Raw genomic sequence first — 27,491 nt, forward strand, 5'->3', positions numbered from 1 at the left:
GATCTGGTTGTAGGGATCTGGTTGTAGGGATCTGGTTGTAGGGATCTGGTTGTAGGGATCTGGTTGTAGGGATCTCGTTGTACGGATCTGGTTGTATGGATCTGGTTGTACGGATCTCGTTGTACGGATCTGGTTGTACGGATCTGGTTGTACGGATCTGGTTGTAGGGATCTGGTTGTACGGATCTGGTTGTACGGATCTGGTTGTAGGGATCTGGTTGTAGGGATCTGGTTGTACGGATCTGGTTGTAGGGATCTGGTTGTAGGGATCTGGTTGTACGGATCTGGTTGTAGGGATCTGGTTGTAGGGATCTGGTTGTACGGATCTCATTGTACGGATCTGGTTGTACGGATCTCATTGTACGGATCTGGTTGTAGGGATCTGGTTGTAGGGATCTGGTTGTACGGATCTGGTTGTAGGGATCTGGTTGTAGGGATCTGGTTGTAGGGATCTGGTTGTACAATACGTGTTGCCCGGTGGCTGGGGGTGGGGGAGGGGATTGGAAATAATGACCCGGGAAATGGAGCGTAATAAATTCAGCAAATAACGAGGAGGCGGGGCCGAGGGTGGGGGAGGGGAGACGTGGGACAAAGTGACAGCAGAAGACGGGACAGAGGGACCCCGGAGCAGACGAGTGACACCCCCGACCATGGAGAGTCGCCTCCACCTACCTGTGCTCTGGACCCTGACAGGTAACCCTCCTTCACCCCAGATCTGCCCCCGGGACCCAGCTACCCCTATAATACCCCTCTAATACCCCTCTAATACCCTGCTACTGATCTACCCAACTACCCCTCTAATACCCCCACACTGATCTACCCAACTACCCCTCTAATACCCCCATACTGATCTACCCAACTACCCCTCTAATACCCCTCTACTACCCCCGCTACTGATCTACCCAACTACCCCTCTAATACCCCCATACTGATCTACCCAACTACCCCACTACTGAACTACCCAACTACCCCGCTACTGATCTACCCAACTACCCCACTACTGAACTACCTCAATATAGAGCTACCCCTATATAGATCTCCCCGTTTACAGATCTCCCCCAATACAGATCTCTCCCTATACAGATATCCCCCTATACAGATCTCTGATCTCCCCCAATACAGATCTCCCCCTGTACAGATATCCCCCTATACAGATCTCTGATCTCCCCCCATACAGATCTCCCCCAGTACAGATCTCCCCCCATACAGATCTCTGATCTCCCCCAATACAGATCTCTCCCTATACAGATATCCCCCTATACAGATCTCTGATCTCCCCCCATACAGATCTCCCCCAGTACAGATCTCCCCCCATACAGATCTCTGATCTCCCCCAATACAGATCTCCCCCTGTACAGATGTCTGATCTCCCCCAGTACAGATCTCTGATCTCCCCCAATACAGATCTTCCCCTATACAGATCTCTGATCTCCCCCAATACAGATCTCCCCCTATACAGATCTCCCCCTATACAGATCTCTGATCTCCCCCAATACAGATCTTCCCCTGTACAGATCTCTGATCTCCCCCAATACAGATCTCCCCCTATACAGATCTATCCCTATACAGATCTCCCCCTATACAGATCTCTGATCTCCCCCTATACAGATCTCCCCCCATACAGATCTCCCCCTATACAGATCTCCCCCTATACAGATCTATCCCTATACAGATCTCCCCCTATACAGATCTACCCCTATACAGATCTACCCCTATACAGATCTCTGATCTCCCCCTATACAGATCTCCCCCTATACAGATCTCTCCCTATACAGATCTCTCCCTATACAGATCTACCCCTATACAGATCTCTGATCTCCCCCTATACAGATCTCTCCTTATACAGATCTCCCCCTATACAGATCTCCCCCTATACAGATCTACCCCTATACAGATCTCCCCCTATACAGATCTACCCCAGTACAGATCTCCCCCTATACAGATCTCCCCCAGTACAGATCTACCCCTATACAGATCTCCCCCTATACAGATCTCTCCCTATACAGATCTACCCCTATACAGATCTCCCCCTATACAGATCTCCCCCAGTACAGATCTCTCCCTATACAGATCTCCCCCTATACAGATCTCCCCCAGTACAGATCTTCCCCTATACAGATCTCCCCCTATACAGATCTCCCCTTATACAGATCTCTCCCTATACAGATCTCCCCCAGTACAGATCTCTCCCTATACAGATCTCCCCCAGTACAGATCTCCCCCAGTACAGATCTCCCCCTATACAGATCTCCCCCAGTACAGATCTCCCCCTATACAGATCTCTCCCAGTACAGATCTCCCCCTATACAGATCTCCCCCTATACAGATCTACCCCTATACAGATCTCCCCCTATACAGATCTCCCCCTATACAGATCTCCTCCTATACAGATCTCTCCCTATACAGATCTCCCCCTATACAGATCTCTCCCTATACAGATCTCTCCCTATACAGATCTCCCCCTATACAGATCTACCCCTATACAGATCTCTTCCTATACAGATCTCCCCCTATACAGATCTACCCCTATACAGATCTCCCCCTATACAGATCTCACCCTATACAGATCTCCCCCTCTATACAAATCTCCCCCAGTACAGATCTCCCCCTATACAGATCTCTCCCAGTACAGATCTCCCCCTATACAGATCTCTCCCAGTACAGATCTCCCCCTATACAGATCTCCCCCAGTACAGATCTCTCCCAGTACAGATCTCCCCCTATACAGATCTCCCCCAGTACAGATCTCCCCCTATACAGATCTCTCCCAGTACAGATCTCCCCCTATACAGATCTCCCCCTATACAGATCTACCCCTATACAGATCTCCCCCTATACAGATCTCCCCCTATACAGATCTCCCCCTATACAGATCTCCTCCTATACAGATCTCTCCCTATACAGATCTCCCCCTATACAGATCTCTCCCTATACAGATCTCTCCCTATACAGATCTCCCCCTCTATACAGATCTCTGACTCTTCTCAGGATTTCTGGCAGTGGTCGGCGCAGTGAAGGTGACGGTAAACACGCCGAGTGTCCATGTGACCAGAGGTGGGACGGCTCTCCTCCCCTGCTCCTTCCGAACTACGGCCGCGCTCAACCGACTCAACATCATCTGGACAGTGACTCCTCTGGTGGAGCCGAAACACCCGCTACAGGTGAGTCGTACCTGCTAACAAAGCAAACAGAATATGAGCACAAGCATACACGTAATACAACCGCAATACAATACGCAATACAACCGCAATACAATACGCAATACAACCGCAATACAATACGCAATACAACCGCAATACAATACGTAATACAACCGCAATACAACCGCAATACAATACGCAATACAATACGTAATACAACCGCAATACAACCGCAATACAATACAACCATACACGTAATACAGCCGCAATACAATACGTAATACAACCGTAATACAACCGTAATACAATACGCAATACAACCGCACACGCAATACGTAATACAACCGCAATACAATACCCAATACAACCGTAATACAATACGCAATACAACCGCAATACAACCGCAATACAATACGTAATACAATACGTAATACAACCGCAATACAACCGCAATACAATACAACCATACACGTAATACAGCCGCAATACAATACGTAATACAACCGTAATACAACCGTAATACAATACGCAATACAACCGCACACGCAATACGTAATACAACCGCAATACAATACCCAATACAACCGTAATACAATACGCAATACAACCGCACACGCAATACGTAATACAACCGCAATACAATACCCAATACAACCGCAATACAATACGCAATACAACCGCAATACAATACGTAATACAACCGCAATACAATACGCAATACAACCGCAATACAATACGCAATACAACCGCAATACAATACGCAATACAACCACACACAGTACAGCCGCACACACAATACAACCGCAATACAATACGCAATACAACCGCGCACACAGTACAACCATACACGTAATACAACCGCAATACAATACGCAATACAACCGCGCACACAGTACAACTATACACGTAATACAACCGCAATACAATACGCAATACAACCGCAATACAATACGCAATACAACCGCAATACAATACGTAATACAACCACACACAGTACAGCCGCACACACAATACAACCGCAATACAATACGCAATACAACCGCGCACACAGTACAACCATACACGTAATACAACCGCAATACAATACGCAATACAACTGCGCACACAGTACAACCATACACGTAATACAACTGTAATACAATACGCAATACAACCGCGCACACAGTACAACCATACACGTAATACAACCGCAATACAATACGCAATACAACTGCGCACACAGTACAACCATACACGTAATACAACCGTAATACAATACGCAATACAACCGCGCACACAGTACAACCATACATGTAATACAACCGTAATACAATACGCAATACAACCGCGCACACAGTACAACTATACACGTAATACAACCGCAATACAATACGCAATACAACCGCGCACACAGTACAACTATACACGTAATACAACCGTAATACAATACGCAATACAACCGCACACACAGTACAGCCGCACACAGTACAACCACACACAGTACAGCCGCACACAGTACAGCCGCACACAGTACAGCCGCACACACAATACAACCACACACAGTACAGCCGCACACAGTACAGCCGCACACACAGTACAACCACACACAGTACAGCCGCACACACAATACAACCACACACAGTACAACCACACACAGTACAGCCGCACACACAATACAACCACACACAGTACTGCCGCACACACAATACAACCACACACAGTACTGCCGCACACACAATACAACCACACACAGTACAGTCGCACACACAATACAACCACACAGTACAGCCGCACACACAATACAACCACACAGTACAGCCACACACAGTACAGCCGCACACACAGTACAGCCGCACACACAATACAACCACACACAGTACAGCCGCACACAGTACAGCCGCACACAGTACAGCCGCACACGTAATTCAACCACACACAATACAACCACACGCACACAGCACAACTGCAAACACAATACAACCACACACAGTACAGCCATACACGTAATTCAACCACACACACGGAAACTTAACATTAATAAATCCCCGGGACCAGATAACTTGCACCCGAGGGTACTTAAGGAACTCAGTCAAGTAATTGCCAGACCATTCTTCCTAATTTTTACTGACAGTCTACTGACTGGAATGGTATCAGCAGATTGGAGAAAAGCCAATGTAGCACCAATATTTAAAAAAGGGCCCAAAATACATCCCTGGAAATTGCAGAGCAGTCAGCCTAACATCAATAGTATGTAAGCTCTTGGAGGGCATGATAAGGGGCTATATACAATATTTTAGTAATGAGAACGGGATCATTAGCAGTAATCAGCATGGAATCATGAAGAATCGTTCTTCCCAAACCAATCTATTACCCTTCTATGAGGAGGTGAGTTGCCACCTAGATAAAGGAAGTCCCGTAGACGTGGTGTATCTGGATAAAGGAAGGTCTGTAGACGTGGTGTATCTGGATAAAGGAAGGTCCGTAGACGTGGTGTATCTGGATAAAGGAAGGCCCATAGACGTGGTGTATCTAGATAAAGGAAGGCCCGTAGATGTGGTGTATCTAGATAAAGGAAGGCCCGTAGACGTGGTGTATCTAGATAAAGGAAGGCCCGTAGACGTGGTGTATCTAGATAAAGGAAGGCCTGTAGATGTGGTGTATCTAGATAAAGGAAGGCCTGTAGACGTGGTGTATCTGGATAAAGGAAGGCCCGTAGATGTGGTGTATCTAGATAAAGGAAGGTCTGTAGACGTGGTGTATCTGGATAAAGGAAGGCCCATAGACGTGGTGTATCTAGATAAAGGAAGGTCTGTAGATGTGGTGTATCTAGATAAAGGAAGGCCTGTAGACGTGGTGTATTTAGATAAAGGAAGGCCCGTAGACGTGGTGTATCTAGATAAAGGAAGGCCCATAGACGTGGTGTATCTGGATAAAGGAAGGCCCGTAGACGTGGTGTATCTAGATAAAGGAAGGTCCGTAGATGTGGTGTATCTAGATAAAGGAAGGTCTGTAGACGTGGTGTATCTAGATAAAGGAAGGTCTGTAGATGTGGTGTATCTAGATAAAGGAAGTCCCGTAGACGTGGTGTATTTAGATAAAGGAAGGCCCGTAGATGTGGTGTATCTGGATAAAGGAAGGTCTGTAGATGTGGTGTATCTAGATAAAGGAAGGCCTGTAGACGTGGTGTATTTAGATAAAGGAAGGTCCGTAGATGTGGTGTATCTGGATAAAGGAAGTCCCGTAGATGTGGTGTATCTAGATAAAGGAAGGCCCATAGACGTGATCTATCTGGATAAAGGAAGTCCCATAGACGTGGTATATCTGGATAAAGGAAGTCCCATAGACGTGGTGTATCTGGATAAAGGAAGGTCCGTAGACGTGGTGTATCTAGATAAAGGAAGGTCCGTAGACGTGGTGTATCTATATAAAGGAAGGCCCGTAGATGTGGTGTGTGACGGACTTTTTACCTATATGCTTCAGTTTAATCCTCCCTGCTTGTTTAACCTCTTGCCGACCGCGCTATAGCAAAAATACTGCTACAGCGCGGTCGAGTTACTGTGACAGGACGTCCCTGGGACGTCCTCGTGCACTTCCGCGTTTGCGCTTCCCCTGGGGCGCGCTCGCGGAAGTGTCCGTGCTCGCCGGGTCTAGAAGACCCGGCGCATCACGGATCACGGTAAATTGCCGCGAATCGCGGCTGTTTACCACGTGATCGCTCCGTCAAATGACGGAGCGATCACTTGTAAACAAACCGGCGTCATTTGATGACGCCGGTTCCTCCCTCTCCTCTCTGTACCGTTCGGTACAGTGCGAGAGGAGAGGAGAGGAGGGGGGGGGGGAGCGCGGGGTGTCAGCAGCTGCTGTGGGCTGGATCTGTGACAACTGCAGTCACAGATCCAGCCATCCCTCCCTGTGCAATACTCTGCAGTACCATCAATACTCTGCAATACCCCATACTCTGCCATCCCTCCCTGCGCAATACTCTGCAGTACCATCAATACTCTGCCATCCCTCCCTGCGCAATACTCTGCCATACACCATACTCTGCCATCCCTCCCTGCGCAATACTCTGCCATACCCCATACTCTGCCATCCCTCCCTGCGCAATACTCTGCCATACCCCATACTCTGCCATCCCTCCCTGCGCAATACTCTGCCATACCCCATACTCTGCCATCCCTCCCTGCGCAATACTCTGCCATACCCCATACTCTGCCATCCCTCCCTGCGCAATACTCTGCCATACCCCATACTCTGCCATCCCTCCCTGCGCAATACTCTGCCATACCCCATACTCTGCCATCCCTCCCTGCGCAATACTCTGCCATCCCTCCCTGCGCAATACTCTGCCATACCCCATACTCTGCCATCCCTCCCTGCGCAATACTCTGCCATACCCCATACTCTGCCATCCCTCCCTGCGCAATACTCTGCCATCCCTCCCTGCGCAATACTCTGCCATACCCCATACTCTGCCATACCCCGTTACTCTGCCATACCCCGTTACTCTGCCTTACCCTGTTACTCTGCCATACCCCGTTACTCTGCCATACCCCGTTACTCTGCCATACCCCATACTCTGCCATACCCCGTTACTCTGCCATACCCCGTTACTCTGCCATACCCCGTTACTCTGCCATACCCCGTTACTCTGCCATACCCCGTTACTCTGCAATACCCCGATACTCTGCCATACCCCGTTACTCTGCAATACCCCGATACTCTGCAATACCCCGATACTCTGCAATACCCCGTTACTCTGCAATACCCCGTTACTCTGCAATACCCCGATACTCTGCAATACCCCGATACTCTGCAATACCCCGATACTCTGCAATACCCCATACTCTGCAATACCCCATACTCTGCAATACCCCATACTCTGCAATACCCCATACTCTGCAATACCCCATACTCTGCAATACCCCGTTACTCTGCAATACCCCGATACTCTGCAATACCCCGATACTCTGCAATACCCCGATACTCTGCAATACCCCATACTCTGCAATACCCCATACTCTGCAATACCCCGATACTCTGCAATACCCCAATACCCTGCGCAATACTCTGCAATACCCCAATACCCTGCGCGATACTCTGCAATACCCCAATACTCTGCAATACCCCGATACTCTGCAATACCCCGATACTCTGCAATACCCCATACTCTGCAATACCCCATACTCTGCAATACCCCGATACTCTGCAATACCCCAATACCCTGCGCAATACTCTGCAATACCCCAATACCCTGCGCGATACTCTGCAATACCCCAATACTCTGCAATACCCCCAATACCAAAATACTCCGCAATACCCCCAATACTCTGCAATACCCCAATACTCCGCAATACCCCAATACTCCGCAATACCCCAATACTCCGCATATATAATGTTTTGGGGTTCTATGTAATTTTCTAGCAAATAAATTGTGATTTTTCCATGTAGGAGAGAAATGTCAGAATTGGCCTGGGTGCTCCAGAACGCCTGATGGCGCTCCCTGCATGTTGGGCCTCTGTATGTGGCCACGCTGTGTAAAAGTTGCACACATGGGGTATCGCCATACTCGGGAGGAATAGCAGAATGTGTTTTGGGGTGTCATTCGTGGTATGCATATGCTGTGTGAGTGAAATAACCTGCGAATATGACAGAAACATGTTATTTTTTTTTTTTTTACATAATTTTCGGTCGTTTTTCTTTTATAGCGCAAAAAATAAAAAACCCAGAGGTGATCTAATACCACCAAAAGAAAGCTCTATTTGTGTGAAAAAAAGGACAAAAATTTCAAATGGGTACAATGTTGTATGACGGAGTAATTGTCATTCAAATTGTGAGAGCACCGAAAGCTGAAAATTGGTCTGGTCAGGAAGGGGGTTTAAGTGCCCAGTGGTCAAGAGGTTAAGGCTGTTAATTGTAATTACTCTTCTGCAGCTAGCCCTGTTTCAAATGTTAATTGTTCTAGCCCTGTGTTTACTGGTTACTGTGATTAGATAAGTGGCTTGTGTTAATTATGCTGATTGCTTCCTTGTGATAATTATCTCTCTATATGTGGTGCCGAACCGGCTAGCTACTGAGTAGTTCAAAGAAATATCTTTATTTCAAAGGAGCTGTATTGAAGACCCCCCACTGTGTGAGGGGGGCGGAGATTTGTCATTGTAACAGTTGTAACCACATATAAGCTCGGGTTTCTTATGATTAAAACTCTGTGTTGTTCAAGCAGTAAGCTGGTCTCATGTGTGGCTTTCTGGGCGATTCCAGGGATATCCCTCCTCGTGGAATATTGGGGTGATTTTCGTTATGGGAAGAAGGGAACGTTGACGGGGATATCATACCGATACCGTCACAAATTGGTTGGCAGCAGCGGGATCTTCCCTTCTACTCTCCTTTACACCCGGATTCCAAGCAGACACTGGAAGAACTACTGGAAGTTCGTGGAAGGATTGCTAGCAACAAAACCAAGCGGGTCATCATAGCAGAATCAATGGAGATAGACCAGGAGGACGGGATTGCAGCAACGCCAGCAGTACAAGAGATGGAGACACCAGTGATTCAGGAGGAGTCACCAACCAACAAGCTAATGAGAGAGAAGCTAGCATGGTTCGGCCCGAACCCAACGCCGGATGTGTTGCTGAAAGTGATGGACCTGTTAGCGGAGGAGGCCAAACAAATAAGAGACGCAGAGCTACAGAAGGATAAACAAATAAGAGACGCAGAGCTACAGAAGGCTAAAGAAATAAGGGACGCAGAACTACAGAAGGATAAACAAATAAGGGACGCAGAGCTACAGAAGGCTAAACAAATAAGAGACGCAGAACTACAGAAGGATAAACAAATAAGGGACGCAGAACTACAGGAGGATAAACAAATAAGAGACGCAGAGCTACAGAAGGATAAACAAATAAGAGACGCAGAACTACAGAAGGATAAACAAATAAGAGACGCAGAACTACAGGAGGATAAACAAATAAGAGACGCAGAACTACAGAAGGATAAACAAATAAGAAACGCAGAACTACAGAAGGATAAACAAATAAGAGACGCAGAGCTACAGAAGGCTAAAGAAATAAGGGACGCAGAACTACAGAAGGATAAACAAATAAGGGACGCAGAGCTACAGTTAAAACTGGCAGCAGTCCAACAAGCAGCCGCACCTTCTACGAACAGTGAGTACAGCACAGCAGACACAAGGAAGATTCCGTTTAGCGCTTTTAAAGCTTTTGATGAAAAGGACTGTGAGATTGATAACTACCTGGCGGATTTTGAGCGACAATGTAACCTGCACCGAATAGCTAGAGGAGAGTGGGTTGCAATATTGTCAGGCAAACTGTCAGGCAAAGCTTCTGATGCTTTCCGGACCGTGCCAGATCAGGATATCCATAGCTACGCCCGGGTTAAAGAAGTGCTCCTGGCTCGTTATGCAGTAACCCCAGAGTCCCACCGACAGAAGTTCAGGGACTCACGCAAAACCACGAAAGACTCTTACGCGGAATGGGCATGCCAGCTGTCCCTGTCGGCCTCTAACTGGGTTAACAGCAGCCAGGCCACCACCGCAGAGGACATTTTGCAACTAATGCTCCTGGAGCAATTTTACAATCACATCCAGACGGATGTCAAAGATTGGGTGAGAGATCGCAGGCCCATGACTCTACCAGAGGCCGCGAAGTTGGCGGATGAATATGCGGATACTCGCAAGACAAACCAGGTCACACCACGGGTACAACCTCCACAACCAACGGCGCCCTCACACCCACCAGCCGCTAGATACCAACCGCCTAACAGACCGATGACATCTAGCCCTCGCTATCCACGCCAGGAGGACAACGAACAACGCTGCTTCCGGTGCAAACAGTTGGGTCACTTCAAGCAGAATTGCCCCATGAATGACAACACCAGGTCAAATTGGTCTCAACCTGGGTACCGCCCGCCAGCAGCAGCCCATTGTGTAGACTCGGCTTGGGATCCCCAGGAGCTGGGTCAGGAAGAACCATTGGGCACCCCTTACGAAGCCCTCATGGTACAATCTGTTATTACGGACAACAGGGAACACCATTGTCAGCTGGTCATGGGCGACAGCCATGAGCCGGAGGGGCCCTGGAGGGAGCTGGGCAGAAAGAGGCACCGCCAGCTACCCTCCAAGAAGAAGAGGTCCTGGAAGTCATATAACCAGCGGACATGGGAGGAGAAGAAGCGACTGGAGGAGATGGAATCGCAGCGGGCGCCCCAGATGCGGGCCGAGATGTTCGCCAAGGGCCCACCGGTGGCCCCTTACACCACCACCCAGTTCCTGATGATGAAGGACCACGTGGAGAGCCTGCAGGACATGAGCAAGCAGGATCTGATCCGTGAGTACATAGAGCTGGAGGAGTGCATAAGCCGCATGGAGGAGGAGAACAACCACCTGAGGTCACAGCGGGCTGACCCCCCCAGGCTCCATGAACTGGAGATGGAGCTGGAGAAGCTCAAAGAGGAGAACCGGCGGCTGCGGAGGGAGCAGGGGGTGGCTGACCTTATGGGGCCCTGAGTCCCCTCTCCCCCCCCCCCCCCGGACTCTGAGCACCAGTGCTACAGCATTTCAACAAATATAACTTTTTCTTTTTATGAATATCCTGTGACTGTCACTTCAGAGCCATAACCTGCCCCTCCCATAGTGGGACACCTAGATGGCGGCGCACAGACCCATTCGCCGTCTTCACACTAACTTCTGGTGACTTTGCAGATCGCACAAAGACTTGGGGACTGACCGGCGTGTGATCTGACGACCCGGTGGCATACCTGAGTCGGGAGCAGTTGTCAAGGGAGGTCAGTCATGCCAAATGGAGTTAACCTCGGACTTAAAGCTCTGAACCCGTCAACCCTACTGGACCAGGGAAGGTCCAACCGGGTTTGCCGGAGCAGGGAGAAAAAAGGGGGCCATTGTGACGGACTTTTTACCTATATGCTTCAGTTTAATCCTCCCTGCTTGTTTAAGGCTGTTAATTGTAATTACTCTTCTGCAGCTAGCCCTGTTTCAAATGTTAATTGTTCTAGCCCTGTGTTTACTGGTTACTGTGATTAGATAAGTGGCTTGTGTTAATTATGCTGATTGCTTCCTTGTGATAATTATCTCTCTATATGCGGTGCCGAACCGGCTAGATACTGAGTAGTTCAAAGAAATATCTTTATTTCAAAGGAGCTGTATTAAAGACCCCCCACTGTGTGAGGGGGGCGGAGATTTGTCATTGTAACAGTTGTAACCACATATAAGCTCTGGTTTCTTACGATTAAAACTCTGTGTTGTTCAAGCAGTAAGCTGGTCTCATGTGTGGCTTTCTGGGCGATTCCAGGGATATCCCTCCTCGTGGAATATTGGGGTGATTTTCGTTATGGGAAGAAGGGAACGTTGACGGGGATATCATACCGATACCGTCACATGGTGTATCTGGATAAAGGAAGTGTAACAGACTTATGAACTATTCTGCCGGGACATCCTATAATACTCCTACAGTGAGGTTTACAAAGAACTGCATGGCTCGTTACAATTGGATTTACCACATTGTATTCTGAGCTCAAAGGGTTAATTATACAAGGGACTTTTTCACTGCTGAATGCTAATATTCCCTTTACATAGCTAATGGACTCTCCTTTGTGTAGTAACAGCCTCCTGCCAGGTGTATGCTAACGTGATGATCTGTGAGTGTGTATTGTTCTAAAGGTTAATTGAATTCTATTGAGAAAGGAATGTGCCCGGCCAGGTCATGTTAAGTAGATCTCGGTGCCGGAACGTCTAGAGACTGATTGATTCAAGGAGATCATTGTGTTCGAGTTCTGGTAATGAAGAAATGTTTATAATTAGCTCAAAGAAGGTGATTGAAGCTTCCCCACGGTGTGATGTGTGGGTGGGGACAGTTTGATTGTTCATGTGCCTTGAATACTGTATAAAATCTCAGAGTGAACCATTAAAAAATCAGTCCTGCTTGACTCTGCAAACGTAGCCCGTCTCGTTTCTTGAAAGGGCGTTCGATGGGATATACCGGCGGTACCTGCATATCGCAGCTTGCCAGGGAAAAGGACGTCTCCAACGGCTGATACCCTCTCACTAGCCCGGGTAGCCGTTACAGGAAGGCCCATAGACGTGGTGTATCTAGATAAAGGAAGGTCCGTAGACGTGGTGTATCTATATAAAAGAAGGTCAGTAGACGTGGTGTATCTATATAAAGGAAGGTCCGTAGACGTGGTGTATCTGGATAAAGGAAGGCCCATAGACGTGGTGTATCTAGATAAAGGAAGGCCCATAGACGTGGTGTATCTAGATAAAGGAAGGACCGTAGACGTGGTGTATCTGGATAAAGGAAGGCCCGTAGATGTGGTGTATCTATATAAAGGAAGGCCCGTAGACGTGGTGTATCTATATAAAGGAAGGCCCGTAGACGTGATGTATCTAGATAAAGGAAGGTCCGTAGACGTGGTGTATCTAGATAAAGGAAGGCCCGTAGACGTGATGTATCTATATAAAGGAAGGCCCGTAGACGTGATGTATCTAGATAAAGGAAGGTCCGTAGACGTGGTGTATCTAGATAAAGGAAGGCCCGTAGACGTGGTATATCTATATAAAGGAAGGCCCATAGACATGGTGTATCTACATAAAGGAAGGTCCGTAGACGTGGTGTATCTGGATAAAGGAAGGCCCGTAGATGTGGTGTATCTAGATAAAGGAAGGCCCATAGACGTGGTGTATCTGGATAAAGGAAGGTCCGTAGACGTGGTGTTTCTAGATAAAGGAAGGCCCGTAGACGTGGTGTATCTAGATAAAGGAAGGCCCGTAGACGTGGTATATCTGGATAAAGGAAGGCCCGTAGACGTGGTGTATCTGGATAAAGGAAGGCTCGTAGACGTGGTGTATCTGGATAAAGGAAGGTCTGTAGATGTGGTGTTTCTAGATAAAGGAAGGCCCGTAGACGTGGTATATCTAGATAAAGAAAGGTCCGTAGACGTGGTGTATCTGGATAAAGGAAGGCTCGTAGACGTGGTGTATCTGGATAAAGGAAGGCCCATAGATGTGGTGTATCTAGATAAAGAAAGGTCCGTAGATGTGGTGTATCTGGATAAAGGAAGGCCCGTAGACGTGGTGTATCTAGATAAAGGAAGGCCCGTAGATGTGGTGTATCTAGATAAAGGAAGGCCCGTAGACGTGGTGTATCTGGATAAAGGAAGGCCCGTAGATGTGGTGTATCTGGATAAAGGAAGGCCCGTAGACGTGGTGTATCTGGATAAAGGAAGGTCTGTAGATGTGGTGTTTCTAGATAAAGGAAGGCCCGTAGACGTGGTGTATCTAGATAAAGAAAGGTCCGTAGACGTGGTGTATCTGGATAAAGGAAGGCCCGTAGACGTGGTGTATCTGGATAAAGGAAGGCCCATAGATGTGGTGTATCTAGATAAAGATAGGTCCGTAGATGTGGTGTATCTGGAGAAAGGAAGGCCCGTAGACGTGGTGTATCTAGATAAAGGAAGGCCCGTAGATGTGGTGTATCTAGATAAAGGAAGGCCCGTAGATGTGGTGTATCTGGATAAAGGAAGGCCCGTAGATGTGGTGTATCTGGATAAAGGAAGGCCCATAGACGTGGTGTATCTAGATAAAGGAAGGCCCGTAGACGTGGTGTATCTGGATAAAGGAAGACCCGTAGACGTGGTGTATCTAGATAAAGGAAGGCCTGTAGATGTGGTGTATCTAGATAAAGGGAGACCCATAGACGTGGTGTATCTAGATAAAGGAAGGCCCGTAGACGTGGTATATCTGGATAAAGGAAGGCCCGTAGACGTGGTGTATCTGGATAAAGGAAGGTCTGTAGATGTGGTGTTTCTAGATAAAGGAAGGCCCGTAGACGTGGTATATCTAGATAAAGAAAGGTCCGTAGACGTGGTGTATCTGGATAAAGGAAGGCCCATAGACGTGGTGTATCTGGATAAAGGAAGGCCCATAGATGTGGTGTATCTAGATAAAGAAAGGTCCGTAGATGTGGTGTATCTGGATAAAGGAAGGCCCGTAGACGTGGTGTATCTAGATAAAGGAAGGCCCGTAGATGTGGTGTATCTAGATAAAGGAAGGCCCGTAGACGTGGTGTATCTGGATAAAGGAAGGCCCGTAGATGTGGTGTATCTGGATAAAGGAAGGCCCGTAGACGTGGTGTATCTGGATAAAGGAAGGTCTGTAGATGTGGTGTTTCTAGATAAAGGAAGGCCCGTAGACGTGGTATATCTAGATAAAGAAAGGTCCGTAGACGTGGTGTATCTGGATAAAGGAAGGCCCGTAGACGTGGTGTATCTGGATAAAGGAAGGCCCGTAGACGTGGTGTATCTAGATAAAGAAAGGTCCGTAGATGTGGTGTATCTGGATAAAGGAAGGCCCGTAGACGTGGTGTATCTAGATAAAGGAAGGCCCGTAGATGTGGTGTATCTAGATAAAGGAAGGCCCGTAGACGTGGTGTATCTGGATAAAGGAAGGTCTGTAGATGTGGTGTTTCTAGATAAAGGAAGGCCCGTAGACGTGGTGTATCTAGATAAAGAAAGGTCCGTAGACGTGGTGTATCTGGATAAAGGAAGGCCCGTAGACGTGGTGTATCTGGATAAAGGAAGGCCCGTAGACGTGGTGTATCTAGATAAAGGAAGGCCCGTAGATGTGGTGTATCTAGATAAAGGAAGGCCCGTAGACATGGTGTATCTGGATAAAGGAAGGCCCGTAGATGTGGTGTATCTGGATAATGAAGGCCCGTAGACGTGGTGTATCTAGATAAAGGAAGGCCCGTAGACGTGGTGTATCTGGATAAAGGAAGACCCGTAGACGTGGTGTATCTAGATAAAGGAAGGCCTGTAGATGTGGTGTATCTAGATAAAGGGAGACCCATAGACGTGGTGTATCTAGATAAAGGAAGGCCCGTAGACGTGGTATATCTGGATAAAGGAAGGCCCGTAGACGTGGTGTATCTGGATAAAGGAAGGTCTGTAGATGTGGTGTTTCTAGATAAAGGAAGGCCCGTAGACGTGGTATATCTAGATAAAGAAAGGTCCGTAGACGTGGTGTATCTGGATAAAGGAAGGCCCGTAGACGTGGTGTATCTGGATAAAGGAAGGCCCATAGATGTGGTGTATCTAGATAAAGAAAGGTCCGTAGATGTGGTGTATCTGGATAAAGGAAGGCCCGTAGATGTGGTGTATCTAGATAAAGGGAGACCCGTAGACGTGGTGTATCTAGATAAAGGAAGGTCCGTAGACGTGGTGTACCTGGATAAAGGAAGGTCTGTAGACGTGGTGTATCTGGATAAAGGGAGACCCGTAGACGTGGTGTATCTAGATACAGGAAGGCTCGTAGACGTGGTGTATCTAGATAAAGGAAGGCCCGTAGACGTAGTGTATCTAGATAAAGGAAGGCCCGTAGACGTGGTGTATCTAGATAAAGGAAGGTCCGTAGATGTGGTGTATCTGGATAAAGGAAGGCCCGTAGACGTGGTGTATCTAGATAAAGGAAGGCCCGTAGACGTGGTGTATCTAGATAAAGGAAGGTCCGTAGATGTGGTGTATCTAGATAAAGGAAGGCCCGTAGACGTGGTGTATCTAGATAAAGGAAGGTCCGTAGACGTGGTGTATCTAGATAAAGGAAGGTCCGTAGACGTGGTGTATCTGGATAAAGGAAGGCCCGTAGATGTGGTGTATCTAGATACAGGAAGGCCCGTAGACGTGGTGTATCTGGATAAAGGAAGGCCCGTAGATGTGGTGTATCTAGATAAAGGAAGGCCCGTAGACGTGATGTATCTAGATAAAGGAAGGCCCGTAGACGTGGTGTATCTGGATAAAGGAAGGTCCGTAGATGTGGTGTATCTAGATAAAGGAAGGCCCGTAGACGTGGTGTATCTAGATAAAGGAAGGTCTGTAGATGTGGTGTATCTGGATAAAGGAAGGTATGTAGACGTGGTGTATCTGGATAAAGGAAGGTCCGTAGACATGGTGTATCTGGATAAAGCAAGGTCCGTAGACGTGGTGTATCTAGATAAAGGAAGGTCCGTAGACGTGGTGTATCTGGATAAAGCAAGGTCCATAGATGTGGTGTATCTAGATAAAGCAAGGTCCATAGATGTGGTGTATCTAGATAAAGGAAGGCCCGTAGACGGGGTGTATCTGGATAAAGGAAGGTCCGTAGACGTGGTGTATCTAGATAAAGGAAGGCCTGTAGACGTGGTGTATCTAGATAAAGGAAGGCCCGTAGACGTGGTGTATCTAGATAAAGGAAGGGCCATAGACGTGGTGTATCTAGATAAAGGAAGGCCCGTAGACGTGGTGTATCTGGATAAAGGAAGGCCCGTAGATGTGGTGTATCTGGATAAAGGAAGGCCCGTAGACGTGGTGTATCTGGATAAAGGAAGGCCCATAGACGTGGTGTATTTAGATAAAGGAAGGCCCGTAGACGTGGTGTATCTAGATAAAGGAAGGCCCGTAGACGTGGTGTATCTGGATAAAGGAAGGCCCATAGATGTGGTGTATCTGGATAAAGGAAGGCCCGTAGATGTGGTGTATCTGGATAAAGGAAGGCCCGTAGACGTGGTGTATCTAGATAAAGGAAGGCCCGTAGATGTGGTGTATCTGGATAAAGGAAGGCCCGTAGATGTGGTGTATCTAGATAAAGGAAGGTCCGTAGATGTGGTGTATCTGGATAAAGGAAGGCCCGTAGATGTGGTGTATCTAGATAAAGGGAGACCCGTAGACGTGGTGTATCTGGATAAAGGAAGGCCTGTAGATGTGGTGTATCTAGATAAAGGAAGGCCTGTAGATGTGGTGTATCTAGATAAAGGAAGGTCCGTAGACGTGGTGTATCTGGATAAAGGAAGGCCCGTAGACGTGGTGTATCAAGATACAGGAAGGCCCGTAGACGTGGTGTATCTGGATAAAGGAAGGCCCGTAGACGTGGTGTATCAAGATACAGGAAGGTCTGTAGATGTGGTGTATCTGGATAAAGGAAGGTCTGTAGACGTGGTGTATCTGGATAAAGGAAGGTCCGTAGACATGGTGTATCTGGATAAAGCAAGGTCCGTAGACGTGGTGTATCTGGATAAAGGAAGGTCTGTAGACGTGGTGTATCTGGATAAAGCAAGGTCCATAGATGTGGTGTATCTAGATAAAGCAAGGTCCATAGATGTGGTGTATCTAGATAAAGGAAGGCCCGTAGACGTGGTGTATCTGGATAAAGGAAGGTCCGTAGACATGGTGTATCTAGATAAAGGAAGGCCCGTAGATGTGGTGTATCTAGATAAAGGAAGGCCCGTAGATGTGGTGTATCTAGATAAAGGAAGGCCCGTAGACGTGGTGTATCTGGATAAAGGAAGGCCCGTAGATGTGGTGTATCTGGATAAAGGAAGGCCCGTAGACGTGGTGTATCTGGATAAAGGAAGGCCCGTAGACGTGGTGTATCTGGATAAAGGAAGGTCCGTAGATGTGGTGTATCTAGATAAAGGAAGGTCCGTAGACGTGGTGTATCTGGATAAAGGAAGGCCCGTAGATGTGGTGTATCTAGATAAAGGGAGACCCGTAGACGTGGTGTATCTGGATAAAGGAAGGCCTGTAGATGTGGTGTATCTAGATAAAGGAAGACCCGTAGATGTGGTGTATCTAGATAAAGGAAGGTCAGTAGATGTGGTGTATCTGGATAAAGGAAGGTCTGTAGACGTGGTGTATCTGGATAAAGGGAGACCCGTAGACGTGGTGTATCTGGATAAAGGAAGACTCGTAGATGTGGTGTATCTAGATAAAGGAAGGTCTGTAGACGTGGTGTATCTAGATAAAGGAAGACCCGTAGACGTGGTGTATCTGGATAAAGGAAGGCCCGTAGATGTGGTGTATCTAGATAAAGGAAGGTCCGTAGATGTGGTGTATCTGGATAAAGGAAGACCCGTAGACGTGGTGTATCTAGATAAAGGAAGGCCCGTAGATGTGGTGTATCTAGATAAAGGAAGACCCGTAGACGTGGTGTATCTAGATAAAGGAAGGTCCGTAGATGTGGTGTATCTGGATAAAGGAAGGCCCGTAGATGTGGTGTATCTAGATGTAGGAAGGTCTGTAGACGTGGTGTATCTGGATAAAGGGAAACCCGTAGACGTGGTGTATCTAGATAAAGGAAGACTCGTAGACGTGGTGTATCTAGATAAAGGAAGGTCTGTAGACGTGGTGTATCTGGATAAAGGAAGGTCTGTAGACGTGGTGTATCTAGATAAAGGAAGGTCTGTAGACGTGGTGTATCTGGATAAAGGGAGACCCATAGATGTAGTGTATCTGGATAAAGGGAGACCCGTAGATGTGGTGTATCTGGATAAAGGAAGGTCCGTAGACGTGGTGTATCTATATAAAGGAAGGTCCGTAGATGTGGTGTATCTAGATAAAGGAAGGTCCGTAGATGTGGTGTATCTGGATAAAGGAAGGTCCGTAGACGTGGTGTATCTAGATAAAGGAAGGCCCGTAGACGTGGTGTATCTAGATAAAGGAAGGTCTGTAGACGTGGTGTATCTGGATAAAGGAAGGTCTGTAGACGTGGTGTATCTAGATAAAGGAAGGTCTGTAGACGTGGTGTATCTGGATAAAGGGAGACTCGTAGACGTGGTGTATCTAGATAAAGGAAGACTCGTAGACGTGGTGTATCTAGATAAAGGAAGGTATGTAGACGTGGTGTATCTGGATAAAGGAAGGTCTGTAGACGTGGTGTATCTAGATAAAGGAAGGTCCGTAGACGTGGTGTATCTAGATAAAGGAAGGTCTGTAGATGTGGTGTATCTAGATAAAGGAAGGCCCGTAGATGTGGTGTATCTGGATAAAGGAAGGTCCGTAGACGTGGTGTATCTATATAAAGGAAGGTCCGTAGATGTGGTGTATCTAGATAAAGGAAGGTCCGTAGATGTGGTGTATCTGGATAAAGGAAGGTCCGTAGACGTGGTGTATCTAGATAAAGGAAGGCCCGTAGACGTGGTGTATCTAGATAAAGGAAGGTCCGTAGACGTGGTGTATCTGGATAAAGCAAGGTCCGTAGATGTGGGAAAGCAGATGATCACGTTAGTTATCACTACTACATGGATCCTCGCTGTTATCCGGGTTCCATGATGAGCGGCTGCCTTGTTGCTTGTTCACCACAGGGGTCGCTCTTTTGACACGGCCACCATTCACAGAATTGCTCACATTTTTCTCAATGAATGCAAGACATTCTCTGATTGGATGACTCGGAGAGCAGTGATGCCACCATGATGGATCTATTCGCTATTCTCTGCAGTCAGAAGCTCAGGGGATTATGGGATAGGATTGTAAGCTCATGTGTGCTCCCTCTGGCAGGTCATTGCGTATGAACAGGGTCAGGTTGTGGAAAGTCTGACGGAATATTTGGGCAGAGTGAAATTTGCCTTCCGTCCCACCCAAGACGCCGGTATCTTCATCAACCACACGCGGGTATCGGACACCGGTACGTACCAGTGCACCGTCATTAACCCACCAGACGGGGCAACACCCAACATCGGCCTGGTTGGGCTTACTGTGCTTGGTAAGTCAGAGAATGGCACTGCATTGTGTGTAATGGCTAGATGTGGTCCTCATTTCGTAGAGTATCCTCCTCTGACGGTCACATGACTTCTTCTCCCTCTCACAGTCCCTCCTTCCATCCCGGACTGTTCCAGTGATGGCCATGGCCAGGAAGGGGGCAGTATCCACCTCTTCTGCTCAGTGATGGAAGGGATCCCGGCTCCCCGCTTCAGATGGGAGAAAATCCCCCCCGATGGTCAACTACTCAACACCCGCCAGGAAGGTGAGCCTTAAACTAAGGACCCAATATGGGGAGGAGCTTTGTCTATCTTGCTCCGCCTCTTCTCCCATAATTAGAGATAATGGATGACCACTAGTGTCCATCACCTACAAACCCGACATCAAAACAGGAAGCATCCTCAGAGTATCCAGGATAAAGATCAGAGGTAGTCCCATAGATCAGCCCTCCAAATTTCCACTCACCTGCTTCTATTTGATCTAGGCTGCATTGAGGGCACTAATAGGCATTGATAGGTTGCACTGAAGGGCACTGATAGGCTGCATTGATGGGCACTGATGAGGCTGCGTTGAGGGCACTAATAGGCTGCACTGAAGGGCATTGATAGGCTGCACTGATGGGCACTGACGAGGCTGCATTAAATTAGGTGTTAATATTTATATTTGTACCTTAATTTTCATAAAAAATTTAACAATGTCATTTCAGGATTTATTTATTTTTCTCCTCAGTCTTCACGAGGGATTAGGGGGGAGGGGCTTCAGTAACCAAATCTGCAGTGCCTATCCTCAGGACACATCACAGGAAGCCCCTCCATGGATATCAGAGGACAGAATAAGACTTGGGAAACGTAACATTAATAAATCCCCGGGGACCAGGTGGCTGCACCCGAGGGGACTTAGGGAACTCAGTCAAGTAATTGCCACACCATTGTTCCTCATTTTTACTGACAGTCTACTGACTGGAATGGTACCAGCTGATTGGAGAAAAGCCAATGTAGCACCAATATTTAAAAAGGGCCCAAAATACATCCCTGGGAATTACAGGGCAGTCAGCCTAACACCAATAGTATGTAAGCTCTTGGAGGGGATGATAAGGGGCTATATACAGGATTTTAGTAATGAGAACGGGATCATTAGCAGTAATCAGCATGGAGTCATGAAGAATCGTTCTTCCCAAACCGATCTATTAACCTTCTATGAGGAGGTGATCTGCCATCTAGATAAAGGAAGGCCCGTAGATGTGGTGTATCTGGATTTTGCACACAGTTCCCTATAAACGTTTACTGTACAAAGTAAGGTCCGTTGGCATGGACCATAGGGGGAGAACATGGACCATAGGGCGAGTACATGGACCATAGGGTGAGTACATGGGCCATAGGGGGGAGTACATGGGCCATAGGGGGGAGTACATGGACCATAGGGGGGAGTACATGGACCATAGGGGGGAGTACATGGACCATAGGGGGGAGTACATGGACCATAGGGGGAGTACATGGACCATAGGGGGGAGTACATGGACCATAGGGGGGAGTACATGGACCATAGGGGGGAGTACATGGACCATAGGGGGGAGTACATGGACCATAGGGGGGAGTACATGGACCATAGGGGGAGTACATGGACCATAGGGGGGAGTACATGGACCATAGGGGGAGTACATGGACCATAGGGGGAGCACATGGACCATAGGGTGAGTGCATGGACCATAGGGGGAGTACATGGACCATAGGGGGAGTACATGGACCATAGGGGCGAGTACATGGACCATAGGGGGGAGTGCATGAGCCATAGGGGGGAGTACATGGACCATAGGGGGGAGTACATGGGCCATAGGGGGGAGTACATGGGCCATAGGGGGGAGTACATGGGCCATAGGGGGGAGTACATGGGCCATAGGGGGGAGTACATGGACCATAGGGGGGGAATACATGGACCATAGGGGGGAGTACATGGACCATAGGGGGGAGTACATGGACCATAGGGGGGAGTACATGAGCCATAGGGGGGGGTGCATGAGCCATAGTGGGGAGTACATGGACCATAGGGGGGAATACATGGACCATAGGGGGGAGTACATGAGCCATAGGGGGGGGTGCATGAGCCATAGTGGGGAGTACATGGACCATAGGGGGGAGTACATGGACCATAGGGGAAGTACATGGACCATAGGGGGAGTACATGGACCATAGGGGGAGTACATGGACCATAGGGGGGAGTACATGGACCATAGGGGGGAGTACATGGACCATAGGGGGAGTACATGGACCATAGGGGAAGTACATGGACCATAGGGGGGAGTACATGGACCATAGGGGGGAGTACATGGACCATAGGGGGGAGTACATGAGCCATAGAGGGGAGTGCATGGATTGAAAACTGGCTACAAGGGGGAGTTCAGAGGGTGGTGATAAATGGGGAGTACTCGGAATGGTCGGGGGTGGGTATTGGGGTCCCCCAGGGTTCTGTGCTGGGACCAATCCTGTTTAATTTGTTCATAAACAATCTGGAGGAGGGGTGAGCAGAGCAATCTCTGTTTGCGGACGATACTAAGATAAGCAGGGCAATAACTTCTCTGCAGGATGTGGAAACCTTACAAAAAGATCTGAACAAATTAATGAGGGGGGGGAGGGGCAACTACATGGCAAATGAGGTTTAAAGTAGAAACATTTTAAATAATGTATTTGGGTGGTAAAATATGAATACATTCTATAGACTGGGGGGAGAACCTCTGGGGGGATGTAGGATGGAGAAGGACCTGGGGGTCCTAGTAGATGAGAGGCTCAGCAATGGGGGAGGGAGGAGCTCAGGTATGGGGGAGGGAGGAGCTCAGGTATGGGGGAGGGTGGGGCTCGGGTATGGGGGAGGGAGGAGCTCAGATATGGGGGGAGAACCTCTGGGGGTCCTAGTAGATGAGAGGCTCAGCAATGAGGGGGAGGGAGGAGCTCAGGTATGGGGGAAGGGAGGAGCTCAGGTACAGGGGGGAGAACCTCTGGGGGGATGTAGGATGGAGAAGGACCTGGGGGTCCTAGTAGATGAGAGGCTCAGCAATGGGGGAGGGAGGAGCTCAGGTATGGGGGAGGGAGGAGCTCAGGTATGGGGGAGGGAGGAGCTCATGTATGGGGGAGGGAGGAGCTCAGGTATGGGGGAGAACCTCTGGGGGTCCTAGTAGATAAGAGGCTCAGCAATGAGGGGGGAGGGAGGAGCTCAGGTATTGGGGAGGGTGGGGCTCAGGTATGGGGGAGGGAGGAGCTCAGATATGGGGGGAGAACCTCTGGGGGTCCTAGTAGACGAGAGGCTCAGCAATGAGGGGGAGGGAGGAGCTCAGGTACAGGGGGGAGAACCTCTGGGGGGATGTAGGATGGAGAAGGACCTGGGAGTCCTAGTAGATGAGAGGCTCGGCAATGGGGGAGGGAGGAGCTCATGTATGGGGGAGGGAGAACCTCTGGGGGTCCTAGTAGATGAGAGGCTCAGCAATGAGGGGGGAGGGAGGAGCTCAGGTACAGGGGGGAGAAACTCTGGGGGGATCTAGGGTGGAGAAGGACCTGGGGGTCCTAGTAGATGAGAGGCTCAACAATGGGGGAGGGAGGAGCTCATGTATGGGGGAGGGAGAACCTCTGGGGGTCCTAGTAGATGAGAGGCTCAGCAATGGGGGAGGGAGGAGCTCAGGTATGGGGGGGGGGAACCTCTGGGGGTCCTAGTAGATGAGAGGCTCAGCAATGCCAAGCTGCTGCTAACAAAGCAAACAGAATATTGGCATTAAAAAGGGGATCCACTCCAGAGATAAAAGTATAATTCTCTCTCTACAAGACTCTGGTCCGGCCGCACCTGGAGTATGCCGTCCAGTTCTGGGCTCCAGTCCTCAGGAAGGATGTACTGGAAATGGAGAGAGTACAAAGAAGGACAACAAAGCTAATAAGGTGTCTGGAGGAGGAATGGAGGATATTAGTGATGAGAAAAGGTTGTTCTCTTTGGAGAAGAGACGGGGGAGGGGAGATGATTTCACAAATACCGGACTGGTGACCCCACAATAGGGAGAAAAGGGAGTTTAATAAAACACGTGGCCCCTCATTAATATGAGAAGAAAAGAGGTTTAACCTTAAACTATGTAGAGGGTTCTTTACTGTAAGAGCGGCAAGGATGTGGAAATCCCTTCCACAGGCGGTGGTCTCAGCGGGGGAGGGGCATTGATAGTTTCAAGAAACTATTAGATAATCACCGGAATGACCCCAACATACAGAGATATACAATGTAACACTGACATCCAATCACACATAGGGGGGACTTGATGGATGTAGTGAACACTGCCCTGCAGTGTCTGATGAGGGGACCCCCAGTCTGGTACAGATTCCGCTGACCGCAGTCTTGTTCCGACAGATTCCAGAGGTTCCACCACACTGACAAACATCACACTGGGGACATCCGGTCTATATCGCTGTACGGCAACCAATCAGCTGGGTTCTCAGTCCTGCGCCATAGAGCTCCATATTCATGCCGGTAAGTGATGTAGTGAACACTGACATATGAAGAGGACCGGTCACCAGTCCTGTCTGTGGTCTCTGACTCTCCATGTCCCGTGTCTCTGTATGGAGGCGGGGCTTTTCTTCCACATGTCAGAGCTTCCCCTCTTCTTGATGGCTAGTGGGGCGATGACTGGTGATCTGATGGCTGGTGTAGTGATGACTGGTGATCTGATGATTGGTGGGGTGATCTGATGATTGGTGGGGTGATCTGATGGCTGGTGATCTGATGATTGGTGGGGTGATCTGATGGCTGGTGATCTGATGATTGGTGGGGTGATCTGATGGCTGGTGATCTGATGATTGGTGGGGTGATCTGATGATTGGTGGGGTGATCTGATGATTGGTGGGGTGATCTGTTGATTGGTGGGGTGATCTGATGGCTGGTGATCTGATGATTGGTGGGGTGATCTGATGACTGGTGTAGTGATGATTGGTGGGGTGATCTGATGGCTAGTGATCTGATGATTGGTGGGGTGATCTGATGACTGGTGGGGTGATCTGATGACTGGTGGGGTGATCTGATGACTGGTGGGGTGATCTGATGACTGGCGATCTGATGACTGGTGGGGTGATCTGATGATTGGTGGGGTGATCTGATGATTGGTGGGGTGATCTGATGATTGGTGGGGTGATCTGATGATTGGTGATCCAAAGATTGGTGAGGTGATCTGATGGCTGGTGGGGCGATGATTGGTGGGGTGATCTGGTTGTGACTCACTATGGATGATGGATCTCTCTCATCCATGTCATAGTGACAGAGGATTACCTTCCAGAGATCCACCATCCTTCATCCATGTCATAGTGACAGAGGATCACATTCCGGAGATCCACCATCCTTCATCCATGTCATAGTGAGAGGATCACATTCCGGAGATCCACCATCCTTCATCCATGTCATAGTGAGAGGATCACATTCCGGAGATCCACCATCCTTCATCCATGTCATAGTGACAGAGGATCACCTTCTGGAAAATAGGATTTTTGTACTCACTGTAAAATCCATTTCTCTGAGTTCATGGACGGACACAGCATCCTTGGACAGTAGGGTTATATCCGCTTCCCTTTAGGAGAGTTTAGGCAAAAAAAAAAAGCACTTTTAAGTGTTAACAACACATTCCTCAGTGCAGCTCCTCCCAGGGGTCGTGGCCCCCCCGGGTATAACCCACACCCTGCTCTAGCAGCCTCAGTTCGTAACAAGCAGTACAAACAAAGGAGGGGTGGGTGCTGTGTCCGTCTATGAACTCAGAGAAATGGAATTTACAGTGAGTACAAAAATCCTTTTTTCTCTTTCGTTCATAGACGGACACAGCATTCATTGACCTTAGGGACGTCCCCAAGCAGTGTCAAAAAATTTTGAGGGGTGGGAAAATAACACAGCAAACCAGGTTACACCCCAAACAAAAACCGGAGTTGCTCAACGGAGAAACTCCAACCATAAACTGCCGCCTGTAACACCCTGCGGCCGAAGGAGGCATCAGAAGATGCACACACATCCACCTTGAAAAAGTCTGGATCGACGACCAGGTTGCAGCCTTACACTCCTGTAACACAGAGGCATGATGCCGGAAAGCCCAAGAGGCCCCGATCGCCCTGGTCGAAAGCGCCGTAACCTAAAAGGGAGGCGCCCGCCCCTTCAGGACATAGGCCTGAAGCACAATCTGTCGGATCCACCTAGAAATGGTGGCTGACGAGACTGGCAGGCCCTCTCGTAGGACCAGCCACCGACACGAACAGTGAGCCCGACTTCCGGAACGGAACCGTAACATAAGTACACTCGTAGGGCCCGAACCACATCCAGAGGATGCAAAGTGGCCTCCTCCTGGCATTTCGGCCGAGGACATAAGGATGGAAGAACAATGTCCCCATCAATGTGAAAAGCCGAAACGACCTTAGGGAGAAAAAACGGCTGCGGCCGCAGCACCACCTCATCCTTATGGATGACCAAGTAGGGAGCCTTGCAAGACAAGGCCGCCAGAACAGACAGACACCCGTCTGATCGAGGTAATTGCTACCAGAAATAAAATCACCTTTTGTGACAATAAACAAAAAACCTCCCGAATGTCCTCAAAGGGAGCATCCCGAAGCACTGAAAGGACTAAATTCAAGTCCCATGGGGGTAATGGAGGGCGCACCGGAGGGGCCACCTGCCAGACCCCCTGACCCAACGTACGCACCAAATAGTGCGCTGCCAAGGGTCGCTGAAAGTAAAAACAGCCAGAGCAGAAATCTGGCTCCTAACCGTACGTAAGGCGAGAGCCTGAACCACTCCCTGCTGCAAAGACAGCAGAATCCTGTACACAACGCATGTACGAGAG

The 27,491-nt window shown here is 48.6% G+C and overlaps 1 protein-coding gene across 1 annotated transcript in view; it reads left to right on the plus strand.

Moving 5' to 3' along the window:
- The first annotated feature begins 649 nt into the window (after nt 1-649).
- Nucleotides 650-27,491, plus strand: part of LOC120921995 (immunoglobulin superfamily member 11-like) — a 34,525-nt gene continuing 7,683 nt past the window's right edge. The window contains exons 1-5 of the mRNA XM_040334526.1: nt 650-692; nt 2,988-3,160; nt 20,456-20,660; nt 20,766-20,921; nt 25,031-25,150. Of these exons, the coding sequence (XP_040190460.1) occupies nt 650-692; nt 2,988-3,160; nt 20,456-20,660; nt 20,766-20,921; nt 25,031-25,150 (697 nt within the window). The remainder of the gene's footprint in view (nt 693-2,987; nt 3,161-20,455; nt 20,661-20,765; nt 20,922-25,030; nt 25,151-27,491) is intronic.

Source organism: Rana temporaria (assembly GCF_905171775.1).
Source record: "Rana temporaria chromosome 13 unlocalized genomic scaffold, aRanTem1.1 chr13z, whole genome shotgun sequence".
NCBI classification, from domain to species: Eukaryota; Metazoa; Chordata; class Amphibia; order Anura; family Ranidae; genus Rana; species Rana temporaria.